Here is a 17,183-nt window from a genome sequence, read left to right as displayed (position 1 = left end):
CACTGGATTGTCTGGTCCAGACTCGATTATTGACAGACCGCCATAAATGGAATATTGATGAGTGCACCATTGAGCACAAAATCCAACAAAAACAACATATACAATGGACCCTAACTCCTCTACACAGGAAAAGTTACGACCTTAATGGCAACTCAAACTGAACATTCGTCGACTTTACAGTGGTTTAACCCAAGAGAAGAACTTTCTTTGACACGTTATCTTATTGAGGTACCATGCTGATCAGCATTGTACCTTAAGATAATGGGGGGCACGAGTGGTCCAGTCGTCTAAGGCGTTGCGATTCGCTCTGCCGAGTTGCGACTCTTGGGCACGCCAGAAACCTGAGTGTGGGTTCGAATCCCGGTTCGCCCCGATTATGTTTCTAGGTTTGTCAGCACCATACCCGTGCTCTTGGGTTTCACCGAAGTGGTAAATGTCTGAGACCTGCATCACTTGGGGCTTTCCTCCCACATTAAGCTGGCACGCCACGATATAACTGGAATAATGTTAAAAGTGGCGTTAAACCCAACTCACTCACTCACTCACCTTAAGATAACGTGTCAAAGACCCAAGTTAACCTTTTTCAGGTGTGTACTGCCACCAGGTATGCACTTGAAGTGCTTCTAATTGGAATGAGTAAAACAACAGTCAGCAGTGTTCCGGCTATGTAGCGGACTATTTGAGTCAGGGTCAGGCAAACCATTATTGTGGCAAGCATGATCCACCTTGTGGGGAATGATGATCCACCTTGTGAGGAACGATGATCCACCTTGTGGGGAACGATGATCCACCTTGTGGGGAACGATGATCCACCTTGTGGGGAACGATGATCCACCTTGTGAGGAACGATGATCCACCTTGTGAGGAACGATGAGGGGAACGATAATCCACCTTGTGAGGAACGATGATCCACCTTGTGGGGAACGATGATCCACCTTGTGGGGAACGATGATCCACCTTGTGAGGAACGATGATCCACCTTGTGGGGAACGATGATGCACCATCAGCCTAACTCAGTAACTGCAGAGTCGTCTCACAGATCCACATTTTTGTTGTCAACAAGCATGAAGTGCCTTTTCGGAACCAGACTCCATATCCAGGTCAACAATAGGAAGAAACACAATTCAAAGTGAGACGTGCACACTTGCACATCATACTACAATCTTGTTTTATTTTAACAGACTGACAAATCAATATAGTATCACCATTCCCCCCCTCGCCCTATAACATCCAACTTGATGATGTCAAAGATAAACATGTGTTACCTGACTCTGATTATTCATTAATGCAACTTATATACACATGCTTATGTCATTTAACAGTCGCCTCTTTCTATATATTGAGTTTTAAATACCATTTGCAAAGTGACCTGAGCAGACGACAATAGACGCTAAGCCACGCCCATTGTTTCCCGCTTGCCCCATTACTCATATTTCCCACCCGACTCTTATACACTTTCAGAAACCTCACGGCCCCGTGAAAATTTAGCTAACGCGATTTTTACAAATTTCTCCGAAGGCCCACATCCAGATAAATGCGAACATATACCCTGAAACACGCTTCCTGTCATGGTCCACAAAATCCATATGCCCCTTCCAACATCCTTAAATTTTCAATTAAGGGGAATAAAATAGAAGGGGCATAACTCTTGGATTTGCCTGGTAAACTATTATCTTGCAGACTTATTGTCAAACACTACTTGAAAATCATTTCGAAATGACAACACGTGTTTCCAAATTATGATATAAAGTACGCAATTGACACGTGCATACACCAGCCATATATTAGTATTTGATGTAGGGCCTTGTTAAGTGTACGTGTTGTGTTGAGAACTCCTCAACCGATGTGTGCAACTTTTATCTGACGTGCCGTTAGACCCGTGGAGATCCGGGTAAGAATAGGTCCTCAGCAAACCAATGCTTGCTGTAAATGGCGACTATGCTTGTAAAAGACGACTAAAGAGATCGGGTGGTCAGGCTCGCTGACTTGGTTGATGCATGTCATCGTATCCCAATTGAGTGGATCGATGCTCATGATGTAAATCAATGGATTGTCTGGTCCAGGCTCGATTTAATTACAGGCCGCCGTCATGGAGATGGAATATTGCTGTGTGCGGCGTTAAACAACAAACAAACAAACACAATAATTGGTAATGTGACTTCTTACAAAGAAAATTCTTACTCGCGAAAAACACCCAAACACCTAACTAACTAAGTAACAAAAGTTGTTGTTGTTAGTGTTAGTGACAGTGACAGTGATTTACGGGCGCAGTGGGTTGGACGTCATGCTCATCACAAGCATCTTGGTATTTTGGCTTCGTCTCAAGCTTCGTGACGGACAGAAGGAGAAAAACAGAAACTGGGATTTTAATAATGTTCCACGTCGCTGCACAAATTTCACGCATTATATTAATATCTTGTCAATAAGGGATGATTTCATTAAAACAATTTACAAAAAAATACAACAAAAATATACACCTGTGTATCCATAGCTAGCACTATATTACCCCAAAATGAGTGAGTGAATATTGCTTAACGCCGCATCAGCAATTTTGCAGCTATTCGCGGCGATCCCCTAAATGACTGACGTCCATTTAGTCATATGTTTTAACTGCTGGACACGCTAAAACTAGGCACGGAGAGCACGTTTGGCACGAATATGAATATAATGACATATACTACTCAAAAGAAGTTAAAGAACACCCCCAATTGGAAGGCAGTGTGTTGCAATACGCACCAGCCATGACAGATTAACTAGTCATGTGAACAAATTGGGTGTTCCTTAACTTCTCTTGAGTAGTATATATTAACAGACACTGACAGGTACAGTTATATGTCTGTAAGCTGGCTATTTCACAATAAGACCGGCGATGAGATTGAGATTTATTGCTGAAATGCTTTACCCCGTTTTGCCGTAAACGTTTTGTTGCTTTGTATCATTTGTAGACGTTCACTTGTTAATTAGGTTTGCGATTGGGGATAGGCTCCGAGGTCTTATGCATAGAGTCCGGAGAGCGGAAAGACGGTGGTTCGATTGAAACTGAGACTTTCTGTGGTAATGTGGGATGGTGGTATTATGGTGAGATTGACCTATATGCGTCATTCTTTAGTTGGCAAAGAAGGGAATGTGGTTTGTATGACTTGAATCAAACCTGTGCTTAATATATGCCTTACAAATGTAATTTACCTTACAATAATGTGATTTTGTACATTTTTACAGTCAAGAGGATTTATTTAGAAATACAAATTATCTATGTCATCGTATCCCAATTGCGTAGATCGATGCTCAGGATGTCAGTCACTGGGTCACATGGTCCTGACTCGATTATTTACAGACCGCCGTCATATGGCTGGAATGTGGTTGAGTGTGGCGTTACAAAAACACACAAGCATAAAAACTAATTTTCAAGGATGAAGTAGTTTAATTGAACAGAAGCCAAATGTAAAATTAAAATTATGAAATAATATGTATATATCCGATAATAAATAAACTATGATGCAACATGTGTAACGTTAACACCTAAAACTGTTACACATTCTAACAGCCGAAACAAGGACAACCGCAGACATATCTTGTCTCGACGTTATAACATTGTGTACTTCCGCTTCTGCATAAATGAAGTGATAACGTCAGATATACCATTAGTATGGTGATAAAAAGAGAGATATAAAACACTCTTTCTTTGTCGTAATTTCATGGTGTCGAAAGAGTACCGTTAAATCAAATCTTGCCTTTAGCTAGTTGTCGTCTAGTAGCATGAAAACCGGCATATTATTCCCCGTTCCGTTACTCTTTTGTGTGGAGGACTGCTGAAAAGAATTTGACGAAAATGGGGGAATGCGGAGTATTCTCACGTTTAAAACCACCAAAGCATAATATTGCTCATGTAAGACCTAGTTTTGCAGTATGTTTACGTGTATATTGCTTAGTCTGTTGAGGTATAATGTCTTTTTGACGTGCATTTTTGTGAATTTTACAAGCTTTCGATTTGTTGACCTGAACGATTTTTGCAAGTGCCCGTGTGCTGATCGACTTTGTTTTCATAACTAGCTGGAATCATATTTATCTTATCAGATGGTTCTTTTTACTTAAAACGTATACTAGACGTTTAATAGATCACCCACAAAGTTTATTATATCAGCGCCAATTTTGTCAAATCGTTCATGCCTGGGCAATTGAGTCTCTGACCAGTTGTCTCCCTTCGTATATTAAATGAGGGCGCGAAGTGACTGAACCAGGATGAGAATGTAGACACAAGCTACTCTATGTATTTAGACATAGCAATTTCTACCCATGTACTTGAAAAGAGCTAAAGATTCCCTTGGTTGTTCATTTGACATTACACTAACATATAGTCCTGAAACAAACATGGTAAGTGAGGCATATATGGTTAAATAAACATTATTTTGTGAAGAAACCCTTAAGTATGTTGGGACCTTCCAAGTATCTTAAGCTGGAAAAGATTTAAGGAGGTGCTGTCAATCGTATTCACAATGAGCAGTGATGTTTATGCAATTTATCAAATTTGTGTGTTTACTTTATCATTTTCCTGATCATGATGATCTCATAAAAAATATGAATGTAAAATATAATTAGAATCAGTGTCCCCATTCTAGAGACTCTTACAGTGTCACTATTGTAATGCATGATTAAATCTTATGTTTTTGACAAATCAAGTTTAGGTGCACATTTCACTTTCTTTCCCCATAGGAATCAATTTTTTATAACATTCCCAAAAGTGCACATTGTGTCAGTGTTAATAATTATCAGAGGCCCTTGTGATTTTACATGTATAGTGTTTGAATTGTATGCATGTTATTATTTGCTTAACTTAATTGGAAGTGAATCCAAGCAGAAACATTGATAAATGTTGATTGTCTTCAAGTAATTAAAGTGGGGATTACAGGTAGAATGTTTCTTTGAAGGTAAAATGATGTGAGGGGCATGGGGGAACAGAATGGATTTTTTAATTTTATTTTATTGTTTGTTAACATGCTTAACTTCACACACGGCCTCATGATGTGGTACTGATCGTTATTTGAGAACAGGTTTATGTATTGTGTGAGGTATCCTAGTGGTTAAAGCATTCATTCGGCACACCGAAGACCTGGGTTCGATTGCCCACATGGGTACAATGTGCGAATCCCATTTCTGGTGTCCGCTGCTGTGATATTGCTGGAATATTGCTAAAAGCGGCGTAAAACTATACTCACACTATGTAGTGTGTGGGTCCATTAGCTTTTGCTATGCAAACAGGATGGGAACACTATGAACACATGACCTTTTTTCTGATCAAATTCTGACTGGACTTCTTTCGTAATTCCTGTTCACAATATGCAAAGAGGATGATCTGGTGACGTTCGCCCGGAATACCTGTAGATTTCTCTGTGTGACTTTATTATCTGAAAATGAGGCAGACACAAACACTCAAAAATACAAACAGCAAAATCTAAGCATGTATGTTAGAGAGTATGGTTTTATGCTGTTTTTAGCAATATAATGGCAGGGGACGCCACAAATAGGCTTTACACATTGTACCCGTGTGGAACATCAAACCCAGGTCTTCGGCGTGACAAGCGGACGCTTTAACCACTAGGCTACCCTACCCACCCGTATGTTCATGAAGGAGTTACATTTATTTATTTAGTATTTATTTAATATAGCATCCACAATATCTCATGAAGATCCCATGCTTGTCGTAAAAAGCAGCTATGTTTGTCATTAGAGGCGACCAAGGGGATCGGTGGTCAGTCTTGCTGACTTGGTTGATGTATGTCATTGTATCCTAATTGTGTGGATCAATGTTCACATTATCAGTCACTGGATTGTCTGGTCTTGTGGTTTTTATGTTTTGACAGGTCAACTGCAACAGTATCAAGTTTTGGAAGTTGGGAGACACACACCCAGAAAAAAAAATATTTGTACATTTGAAAATTATGGGAATAAGGATTGATTCTCTCAATTTCAGAGTGACCTTTGACACCCGTAAGAGCACAGAGTGACTAGACGATGTGAGAACAATGAACGACGACACAACCACTCGGTTCATCGCTTCCCTTGTGAAATCTTTGCAGTCCTTGTGTCATGGATATGTGGAGTTTGAAAAGAACATTGAGATTATCGGACACATCTATCTCAATATTGACAGCCAACAGAAATATGACTATGTTGTTAATGAACAAGTGTGCAAGAATGAGGACGAGTCCCAAGCAATGTTTGTCAGCAATAGCTTCCACGCCCAGCCAGCTAGGACCACGGTGAGGACATCGAGGCAGTGCAATGCTCTTGACCTCAAGATCCAGTCTGCCAAAGACACTATAGGTATCGACCTTTCCACATTCCAGACCGATGTAGGTCAAGGTCGTTCCGCATCTCGAGAGAGTTCACAGTCGCTCTCTGCAGGATCGGAAACAGGTTCGGTGTCTGGAAATGTTCCAAATCGTGAGCCAGGTACCTCCCCTTCCCTCCACTGTCAAAACCCCGAACGGTCCGTTTCAAGGCGGAAACGACATTTACATGACCTCTCCTCCAAACCCTCTCCTGACGTCTCCCCACCTAGTCGAAGCCGAGACGGAGAGAGGCGCGACCACCATGACAGTCCTTCGTTACGTTCGCAATATACTCTTGGTGCTTCTGCCTCCAAGCTGGCCCGGAGGATAAGTAATGAACTCGAGAAGCAGGGATTGGCTACCCCAGCTCAGACTGATAATGACGTTGAAATCCACACTCGATTATCTGGGTCAAACGAGACTCCATCTCGTTTTGGTCGCAATGGCCAAGGTGCATCTCAGAGACAGTTTTCAGATGATTCGTCCAAACACATAGACTCTATAAAGGATCCCCCTGAGAAGAGTGAGGGGCAGTTGTTAGCAGACAGTATTGATCTAAGCCGAGTGAAAGAGGAAGTGATTGAGGATGAGAGCCTGTTCGATCAGCTTGACTGGAACCGAGCTGCTCGCGACGCAGACCAAGAGACATGTAAGTATTCATGTGCCTGAATAATATTAACATATAGCATCTTTGGTCTGACCGTGTGTCTTGATGACTAATATGAGTGGAATTCAGGGTCTGCCAATTTTGGTCAATGGGATGTAAATAAAATGAACATAATTGCCAAACGATTCTTAAGTTAAAGATAACTACGGTCCACATTTCCTTAATCCTCGTAAGACTGATACACAGTTTAAAGTGCAAAGCTAAGAACAAAGTAGCATGATTGTTGATAATTTTGAGAATTGTTCCTGATTTGATATGTCCCATTTGTAGACGACCCACAGGCAGAGGGGCACGAGGCCTCGGAAGATCAGATCGTGGCCGAAAACCTGGCGGCAGCAGCATCCTCATCCCTCTATCCAGTCATGATCCACCAGAACACTGCCGGTCTGCCCATGCCTGGCTACGGATCCCCTGTGTTTCCACAGAACTTCAATGAACCCACCCACACAATGTCCGCCAGTTCCTCCCCCATTGCTTCCACCAGCGGCCAGCTCAGTCCGGGGGCCGTCTTCGGGGCACGGCGGACGCAGCCAGGAAACTCTGGACGAGGTAGGGTCTTCTTTTCATAACAAAACTTGACTGCTGATTTGATTATGCATAGAAGAGAGAAACTCTTATGTTGTTGCCACCTGTAGGTGGTTGTACGATTGTACTGCTGTCATCTGGTTGTACAATTGTACTGCTGCCAGCTGTATGTGGTTGTACCATTGTACTGCTGCCACCTGTATGTGGTTGTACCATTGTACTGCTGCCACCTGTATGTGGTTGTACGATTGTACTGCTGCCACCTGTATGTGGTTGTACGATTGTACTGCTGCCACCTGTATGTGGTTGTACGATTGTACTGCTGCCACCTGTATGTGGTTGTACGATTGTACTGCTGCCACCTGTATGTGATTGTACTGCTGCCACCTGTATGGAGTTGTACGATTGTACTGCTGCCACCTGTAGGTGGTTGTACGATTGTACTGCTGCCACCCCTATGTGGTTGTAATATTGTACTGCTGCCACCTGTATGTGGTTGTACGGTTGTACTGCTGCCACCTGTATGTGGTTGTACGATTGTACTGCTGCCACCTGTATGTGATTGTACTGCTGCCACCTGTATGGAGTTGTACGATTGTACTGCTGCCACCTGTAGGTGGTTGTACGATTGTACTGCTGCCACCTGTAGGTGGTTGTACGATTATACTGTTGCCACCTGTATGTGGTTGTACGATTGTACTGCTGCCACCTGTAGGTGGTTGTACAATTGTACTGCTGCCACCTGTATGGGGTGTGTATGATTGTCTTACTGTCACCAGTAGGTGGTTGTACCATTGTCCTGCTGCCTGTATCATGTGCATGTGGTTGTACGATTGTGTTACTGCCATCTGAAAGTGGTTGTACTGTTGTGCTATTACAACCTGTAGTTGGAAACTTGCAGTCAGTGCTCAAGGAGCTGATGTCTGACATAGTGAGGTCGTGATCCTCTCACTTAACATCACCTATGTATACTGTTGGCCATACAGTGTCAACAATATTTACCCTTGATGTGTAAATGAGACTTTCAGAGTCATCTTAAGTTGCAGCCAAAAGGCTTCCGTGGACATGCTACGATTGTGTCCCTGAGAACAAGTACTGGCAAGCCAGATAGATACGTACACTATACATGTGTGTTGTTAGACCATATTGATGTCTCATCTAGAGATGTCAAGATTCACTAATCATGCTAATGGAGCGATGCATCACCAATTTGCCCTGACAATACGATACACAGTACATCTAACCTTGTAGGAACTCAAGTTTTAGTTCTTTATTGATTTTCAAAAAGTAATATATACCAGGTTTTGTAGTAACCCAGTCTGATAACTATTTGGGACAGCTTTACAGCCTGTCACATTCAAAGGGATATATCTGATTACATAAACGTATCGGAACAAACCTATATTTACCAGTCATGTGAGTTAAATACAAACTGGTTGATTGCAACAACCGCTAGATACCCAGGTCACATGGAGCAGAGAAATAGGGGAAGATGGTGCAAATTGGGTACCCGGTACACATGGTATTGACTCAGGTATTGCGACATTTATCGATACATGAGTCAAACGTATTGTGACGCTCGAGTTATCAGCTACGTGTGTGTACCTGGTACAGACGGTATTGACTCAGGTACAGATGGTATTGCGACATGTATCGATACGTGAGGCAAGCGTATTGTGACACGCCAGTCATCAGCTACGTGTGTGTACCTGGTACAGACGGTATTGACTCAGGTACAGATGGTATTCCGACACATATCGATACGTGAGGCAAGCGTATTGTGACACGCCAGTCATCAGCTACGTGTGTGTACCTGGTACAGACGGTATTGACTCAGGTACAGATGGTATTGCGACATGTATCGATACGTGAGGCAAGCTTATTGTGACACGCCAGTCATCAGCTACGTGTGTGTACCTGGTACAGACGGTATTGACTCAGGTATCACGACATGTATCGATACGTGAGGCAAGCGTATTGTGACGCTTCAGTTATCAGCAACGTGTGTACCTGATACAGATGGTATTGTGACATGTATCGATACGTGAGGCAAGCATATCGTGATGCTTCAGTTATCAGCTACGTGTGTACTGATACAGATGGTATCGTGACATGTATCGATACGTGAGGCAAGCGTATCGTGACGCTTCATTTATCAGCAACGTGTGTACCTGATACAGATGGTATTGTGACATGTATCGATACGTGAGGCAAGCGTATCGTGATGCTTCAGTTATCAGCAACGTCTGTACCTGGTACAGATGGTATTGTGACATGTATCGATGCGTGAGGGAAGCGTTTTGTGACACCCAATGTTGAGGGACAGACATAGCTACTGGTCTGAGGCTGGTCGATGTCCGGAAGAACAACCTGCTTCCTCGCATATCCTAGTTATTTCACAAAACGTTCTTGTCCAAAATGAGCTGTGGACAAGTTAAATTTAACTCCAAGAGTATATTCCTGATAGTGAATTGAACATGTCTGGTGCTGTAATCTGCTGTGTTCCATCAGCCCATTGTTTGTGCACAGGATGTTCTTGAGGCAGTGTTGCTGTTTGTTTTGTGTCCATGATCTAGATACTGTTTCTGTTGTTTTAACGGGATGTTTTACACAGCAGAAGCAAGGATCACCACAGGTTCTTCTCACACACTTCTCCCTCATCAGAAAGTCAGTTTCAGAGAATGTTTGTCCCAGTGAACTCTCAGTATTCCTGCAGTAAGCATGAGCCATTAAAATCACGCCAAAATTCAAACAAAACTCCTTTCTTCTGCTATGTGATTTATCCAAATTTTAGTTTCTTTTTCTTGGTGTGTTATTTGCTAGTCTGCAGGAATACATTCTCTGAAATTGCCTTTCTATTGCAGGAAGAATCTTGGAAAATTACGTGGAATTTGTCCGCCCAAGTAATTATCCAGTTGGCCGAGGTCCATACTCTGCTTATAGGGAAAAATTGAAACAAGAAAATCCTCTAAAATGGATGAATTTCATGTTGAGAGAAAGGGAACGAGTGAAAAAAGAACGGGCCATTTTGAAAGAAAGAGACGATGAACAGGCATTGATGAAGAAGGAACGAATACGCATCCAGAATCGGTTGCGGAAGCGGAAAGAGAGGCAACGAAAACGCGAACGTGAACTGATGGCAATAGTGAAAACTGAACCAGACCAAACCCACAGTTCTCCAGCAGACGTGCAATTGCGAAATGCAGAAGAATGGAGGAAAGCTGGTGTTCGTATTCATTCATCTTATAAGCATCATGCAGGATGTGATGTGAACTTGTAGAACACTCTCAATGGAGTCACAATGTATGTTAGCAGGTGTCTGATGTCGCAAATAAAACCCTATAGTGGAACGCTGTTTAAGGTTTGACCTTTGATCAGGGTCCCGTTTCTCAAAGTGATCTTAGCTTTAAGATGATCATAATTCTGATATTTTAACACAGGCTTACGGTCGGCTTACTGCTAGATCGCTTTGTGTAAGTGGACCCTTGTAGAATTGTTAATGATCTGGGTGCCGTTGTATAAAACAACCTTAGCGCTACAACTGATTTAAGTCTATGTTAAGGCGTGGGTGTTATGATCACCTTAGTGGTAAGATCACCTTAGTGCTAAGATCGCTTTATACAGTGGTTCAGTCCCAAAAAGTGTTGCAGTTGTTGTGTTAGTCTCATTTCCAACAGAGCATTGTGTCACTCAGTATCTCTGTCTGTGTGTCCACATGCGTTTATGGACCTGTTGGCATTATGGGTAATAACATAGGTCCCCAGCAACCTATGCTGGTCGTAAGAGGCGACAAATGGATCGGGTGGTCAGGCTTGGTGACTTGGTTAATATCATGTCATCGCATCTCAAATGTGTTGATTGATTCTCATGATGTCAGTCACTGGATTGTCTGGTCCAGACTTGATTCTTTACAGGTCGCTGAAATATTGCTGGAATATTGCTGAAATATTGCTGACTGCGACGTTTAACAACAAACGCTCATGCATTTACGTTCCAAAGGGATTGCTGCACAAACAGGAAGTGATGCAAAAATTTAGAGACATTTTCCACAGAATGCCATGACTACAGACACATGGGATCTTTCTGTCAGGAAATGACAGAAGTGTAATATGGGACTGAGAGTTCGGAGTATCTTGGAAGTATGGAATATTTATGAGGAAAATATTCAAAATCAAAATGGATTAAGATAAATAAAGTTTTCTTTTATTTATTTTTCGAACAAAATAGAAACTGTTCTACATTTATCCAAACATCTTTTATCAGTTCACCATAAGGATTAGCAAATGAATCTGTGTCTACACAATATTAACATGATTAATTTGAAATCCATTTTTGTACGCGTTGTGAGAACTATTTATGATTGACCATTTTTGCACAACAAGTTGCAGTGCTATTTATGACATATATATAGATATCTATTTATAAGGACGTGTGACTAACATTGTTGATTTAACGTTGTTGTGTGGATATAGCGGTTTTATATTCATGTCTGTACAGTATTATTGAATGTTGACAACGGTACCACGCAGTGATATCTTGCAATAATCAACTTCTCTGTGGTATTTTAGTGCCTTATGTGTTCAGCCAGGGAACAGGACGTGTTGTGTTCACTGTCGTATCTGCTATAAGTATACACCCCGTGGCAGTGTTCGAAATAAGCGCCGGCCCATAGGCCCGTGGCAGTGTTTGAAACAAGCGCCGGCCCATAGGCCCGCGGCAGTGTTCGAAACAAGCCAGAACTCCAGATAAGCTTTTGGTGTTGTGGGTATTTTACCCATGCATTTTAAAATCATTGGGTATCAGTAATTCTGTCTGGAAATTCAAATTTCTGTTACTCACTAGTTTTTACACATGTGGGTATTTAAGTTAAATATTTAAAATCACTATTCATCTAGTCCCTGCAAACTGGTGTCATGTGGGTTCGAGATCTTTATACTTTTAGGACTTAAAAATACCATGATTCTTCCACAAGAAAGTGTGATGGCAAATGATCATGATGTAACTGTCATTGTGGAGTTTGCCAAGGTTGACGGAATGCCCGTTTATAATTTCAAAATAAGTTGCTGATTTGCTAATCGAATACGCAGTGTTACTTCACAATATTTTGATGATACGCACAAGTTTTATTTTTGTAGCGTATCTGTAATGTTCGTTGCGTATTTGATATGCTTGGATTTTATTTCACTGTGTATTTCTGCATTTCTGATGCATATTTTACGCAGATACGCAGCTTTTCTGGAGCTCTGTAAGTGCCTGCCCACAGGCCAATGGCAGGTAGATCTTGTCGGGCCCGTAGATTCAAATTTGTATGTCCTTTTGGTCTGCAGTAAATTTATGTGTGGAGTTATTTGTCCACAATAAGCTGCAGTTGTTTAAATGAGGGCCTGAAGAGTTGAGTCAGGGCCTGCAGCTTCTAAAATCTGTTGGTACTGATGGCGGCCTGACATTTGTTTCATTTCAAACACTGCCTCGTAGAGATTCCATGTTAGAATAGGGCCTAGCGACATGGTCATAACAGGGGACTGAAAGGTTCAGGTAGTCAGACTTAGGGACTTGGGGAATGTGTGTCATCCTACCTGCGGGATGATTAGTCATATCAGTCACTGGATTGTCTAGTCCAAACTTGATTGTTTGCCATGTTTACAGACTGCAATTGTGTAGCTGGAATATTGCTGAGTGTGCAACAAATGAACGATCCGGCATTAAAGGGGGAGTCAATGGTTCTGTAAACAAAATAGGTTTGGGGATAGTTTGTTCTTATTTACCTGTGTGTACTGCTGTTGCTTACCCAGGAATTGATCATGAAACTGTGATTGTTAGGTTTCCAAATATGGTAATCATTTTTATGAATTTGTGGTGGGTGATGAAGTGGAGTATCTGTGTGAAGCACAAATGTCTGACCACAAAGTTTCCAGGCTGATCACAAAGTTTCCAGGCTGACCACAAAGTTTCCAGGCTGACCCCCAAGTTTCCAGGTCTGATGGTACTGCCATGTTTCCTTGTTAAGGTGTTGTGTGTGTTGCAGAGTATAAGAAAGTATCATTTAAGAGTTTTCAGCAAGCATCCTCATGCTTGAACTTCTTCAGGGCAGAAGTCCAAACACATTTTTCTCAAGCCTTTCTGCTTTTGTAAAGGAAGTCTTCATGAAACATTTCATTGCTGTAAACATGGTTTCCAGTGACCAGGTTATCTAGATGCTGCTATTGCTTGGTGAGACAACCAGTACGATTCCCGACATGGGTACAATGTGTGAAGCCCATTTCTGGTGTCCCTTGCCGTGATGTTGCTGGAATATTGCTGAAAGCTGCGTTAAACTAACTCACTCATTCACTAGTAAGACAATCATGTGTGGTGGAGGTGGCTGTCGGATAAGACAGATTAACCTTGAGGTCTGTGCAATGTTGTGAAGATCTGTCGCCTCGTCTTGTGGTGTGAGTAGGTATCTGATACACCTACCCTGGTATGTGTTGTCACTATCATGCCCAGGGGCAACTTTGCTGAAGGTATACCACACCCTGCTACCTTGCTTTGGTGCCAGATCGGGAATTTATTACTGCACATCTTGGGCAGCTTGGTGTGGTTCTAACTAATCAGCCCTCTAAGTAGCGGCCATTTTGGTTGCCAAATGCGACTTAAATCTATGATTGGTGACCTAAATGTTTCCACTGCTCGCCACTTGGCTACCTAAAAGTAATCATAACTTGTGACAATATCTGCTTCAGCTATATGTTGGCCCCTAAAAACTTTGGTTTGGCTCCTAAAAACTTAGGTTTGGCTCCTAAGATATTCATGTTAGGGGCAGCCGCTTGGCTCCCTAACAACAATAAGACAAACGGCACCATTAATCGATATGAAGAGTTGCATCCCTTGCGCACCCCAGAAACCTGTGATTGTTAGTTCAAATCCCAGTTCGCCCGATTATGTTTCTAGGTTTGTCAGCACCATACCCGTGCTCATGGGTTTCACCAAAGTGGTAAAAGTCTGAGACCTGCATCACTTCCAGCTTTCTTCCCACATTAAGCTGACACGCCTTGATATAACTGGAATACTGTGAAAAGTGGCGTTAAACCCAACTTACTCATTCTAGTTGGGGAAGCTGCTGTGCTATCATTAGACTCTGTGTAACATTTAGTCCCAGAAATAAAGTTATCTTACTTAAAAATTTATATCTACAAAATAAAAAATAAAATCCAATTAGAGCCAAGAACAATTAATTTCAGAGCTGAGGCAATCTGGCCTTGCCAAATCAATCTAGATTTGAGTCTATTTGTTGTTTAGTTTGTCCTCTCGGGTCTGGAAGATGGTCTATGCTTCCATGTGTGTATTCCTACGTGTACTTCAGGGAGTAAGCAAGAGCAACTTGGTAGTGATACTGTTTCCCATCGTCTAGCCCCAGAACCAATCAGCTTCCATGCTGTTAATCATTTTAAACTTTGTCTGTCATCTGTATGCAATTGAGAAAGCAATAACACCCTCATTGTGCTTCATTATATAGAACTTCAGTACTTGGGGTAAGTGTTTTCCTGATTGTCATTTTCATAGTATTTATCATATTGGTATTTATCATGTTTATCATTAAGGCAACATCTATAATTCATTGTTGTGTAAACAATGAAATATTTTTGAAGTTGTTTCAGGAGGTCTTGATTAGCTCGATCAGATCTTGTGGTTGTAGCATTTCAAACGTGTCAGATAAATCTTAATTCCTTCAGGTTGGGGAGGGTTAAAAGTCCACAATGTTCCATCCAACAGCATCAGCTTTTGAGGGATCATTAAAAAGTAGCTTTAGTCGTCAGTTTTACTGCAGCGATGAACAGAATGACCATGGTTGGTAAAACTACATGAAATACATGCAAAAGTGTGCCTGGTCCAAAAAATTCTGGAAAAAATTGTTATGCTTTATATTACTGGGGAAAAAAGAAATTGTCTTCCACAATAATTACATTGTTGCAAGGTGTTTTTTAGAAAGTTGTTTTGGGCAGTATCTGGTTTTGCAGCTGTTGCTGAAAAATATCTGGTCTCAATACAAAATCCCAAGCCTCCCAAAAGAGAGGAAGTAAGGCAAGACTGATCCACATGTATTTTGTTGTTTCTTTGTTATTTTGGCTTTGTTGGACCTTTTACTAGCCCCTGTGTTTGCTGTGCCAAATAGTTTCAGTTTTTGTGTGTGCTTTTCATGTTATTTGCTTACTCGTCCAAACCAAAGATGAATTATTTGTTGTCGTTAATGAGTTTATTGGGCTGAGCTTAGTACCCACTTGTTTTAACACTGACAAAGTTGAGTATTATCGGAAACTGTAAGCATGGTAAGCGGTGTCCCTGTTGTATAGAGTTGCGTAGTTAATGGAGTGAGTGTTCCGCTGCTAGTTACTAACAATCATGTGAAGGAGTCGGGGAGAAGTGTCGAGTTTTCCTGTGACGATTATCAACCATATTTGATTTGTATAGATACTCGGTTGCATGCAGAAGAAAGTGTCGAGTTTTCCAGCAAGTCACAAATGCTTCTGGGTTACCTCCCTTTGCCCTTCAAACCTGTTAACAGCCAGGGCCACATTTCACGAAACTATCTCAGCACTACGACTACCGATGGCTGTGTCAAAGAATGGGAGTTAAGGTAGTCTTAGTGCTAAGATCGCTTTGTGAAAAGGAACCAGTTACCAACTGACATTGGTTTTCCCTGAATGAGCGACCAACCAAGGACTTCTCTATGGGAAAATCTTTCTCAGTATATATTCGATATATTGTGTCTGGTACAATAAAGATTTGATGTTTATGGCCCTGTATTGCCCCAGTAGACAACAAGTTATGGCTGGCTTCAGGGAAATCTATCCCTTAGTATGTAAAGGATTCCTTGCAGCAGGTTATGATAGGGTGTTCAAGGGGAGGGTCCTTGAGATCTTCTGTGATGGACACCGGATAAGATATCCTATTTGATCTGTTGCCCCGAGTTTAATGTTAGACACTTGATATGGCGTTGGGAAAGCTGTTTCTCGTATGGCCTCTTAGTTAGTGTGCTGTATGTTGATATGAACATGTTGTTATGTTGATTTTGTGTGTACTAAGAAAGATGTTCAGGTAGCATAATAAAAGTTGAAAGTGATATCCATCATAATGCGTTTGTTTTCCTTCTGGTGTTGATTTCAATAATGATGACTGCATCGCCTATCATATTGACAAGAGAAACCTATGATTGTGGGTTCGAATCACAGTTCGCTCCGATTATGTTTCTAGGTTTGTCAGCACCATACCCGTGCTCGTGAGTTTCACAGAAGTGGTAAATGTCTGTCTCACTCACTCACTCACTCACTCACTCACTCACTCACTCACTCACTCACATTGCCAAAACTCAGCAGCCATGACAACAAATATGAAAAATACTTCACACACTCACTTGTACTCTTCCTTGCAACAACATTAACTGTTAGTCACTGCATCCAATCATGGGATGAAAACGGTTAAATATGCTGTAAAAGATTATATATATATCTATACATGTGTGTCATCCAAAGCTAGCTATATCATTTGGGTGAGATGAAGCACTAGCTCCTGCCCACCTTCGGAATGACCAACTACTGTTCCCCCCCTACCCACGACCATCAGTTAATGGAGGGCAGATAACAGTCTGTGGATGTAACAAGTTTCTGAGTAGCTACTCAGTCCAG

The 17,183-nt window shown here is 41.6% G+C and overlaps 1 protein-coding gene across 3 annotated transcripts in view; it reads left to right on the top strand.

The window, feature by feature from the left end:
- The first annotated feature begins 3,780 nt into the window (after positions 1-3,780).
- Positions 3,781-17,183, top strand: part of LOC139452153 (uncharacterized) — a 38,441-nt gene continuing 25,038 nt past the window's right edge. For all 3 annotated transcript variants that reach the window (XM_071233496.1, XM_071233498.1, XM_071233497.1), the window contains exons 1-3: positions 3,781-3,886; positions 5,969-6,978; positions 7,267-7,545. In XM_071233496.1, the coding sequence (XP_071089597.1) occupies positions 6,021-6,978; positions 7,267-7,545 (1,237 nt within the window). In that variant the 5' untranslated portion in view covers positions 3,781-3,886; positions 5,969-6,020. The remainder of the gene's footprint in view (positions 3,887-5,968; positions 6,979-7,266; positions 7,546-17,183) is intronic.

Source organism: Haliotis cracherodii, unplaced genomic scaffold, assembly GCF_022045235.1.
Source record: "Haliotis cracherodii isolate W230 unplaced genomic scaffold, xgHalCrac1.p SCAF_9, whole genome shotgun sequence".
In the NCBI taxonomy this organism is placed as follows: Eukaryota; Metazoa; Mollusca; class Gastropoda; order Lepetellida; family Haliotidae; genus Haliotis; species Haliotis cracherodii.
Note: the sequence above shows the minus strand (reverse complement) of the source record. Positions and strands in the feature narration are given on the sequence as shown.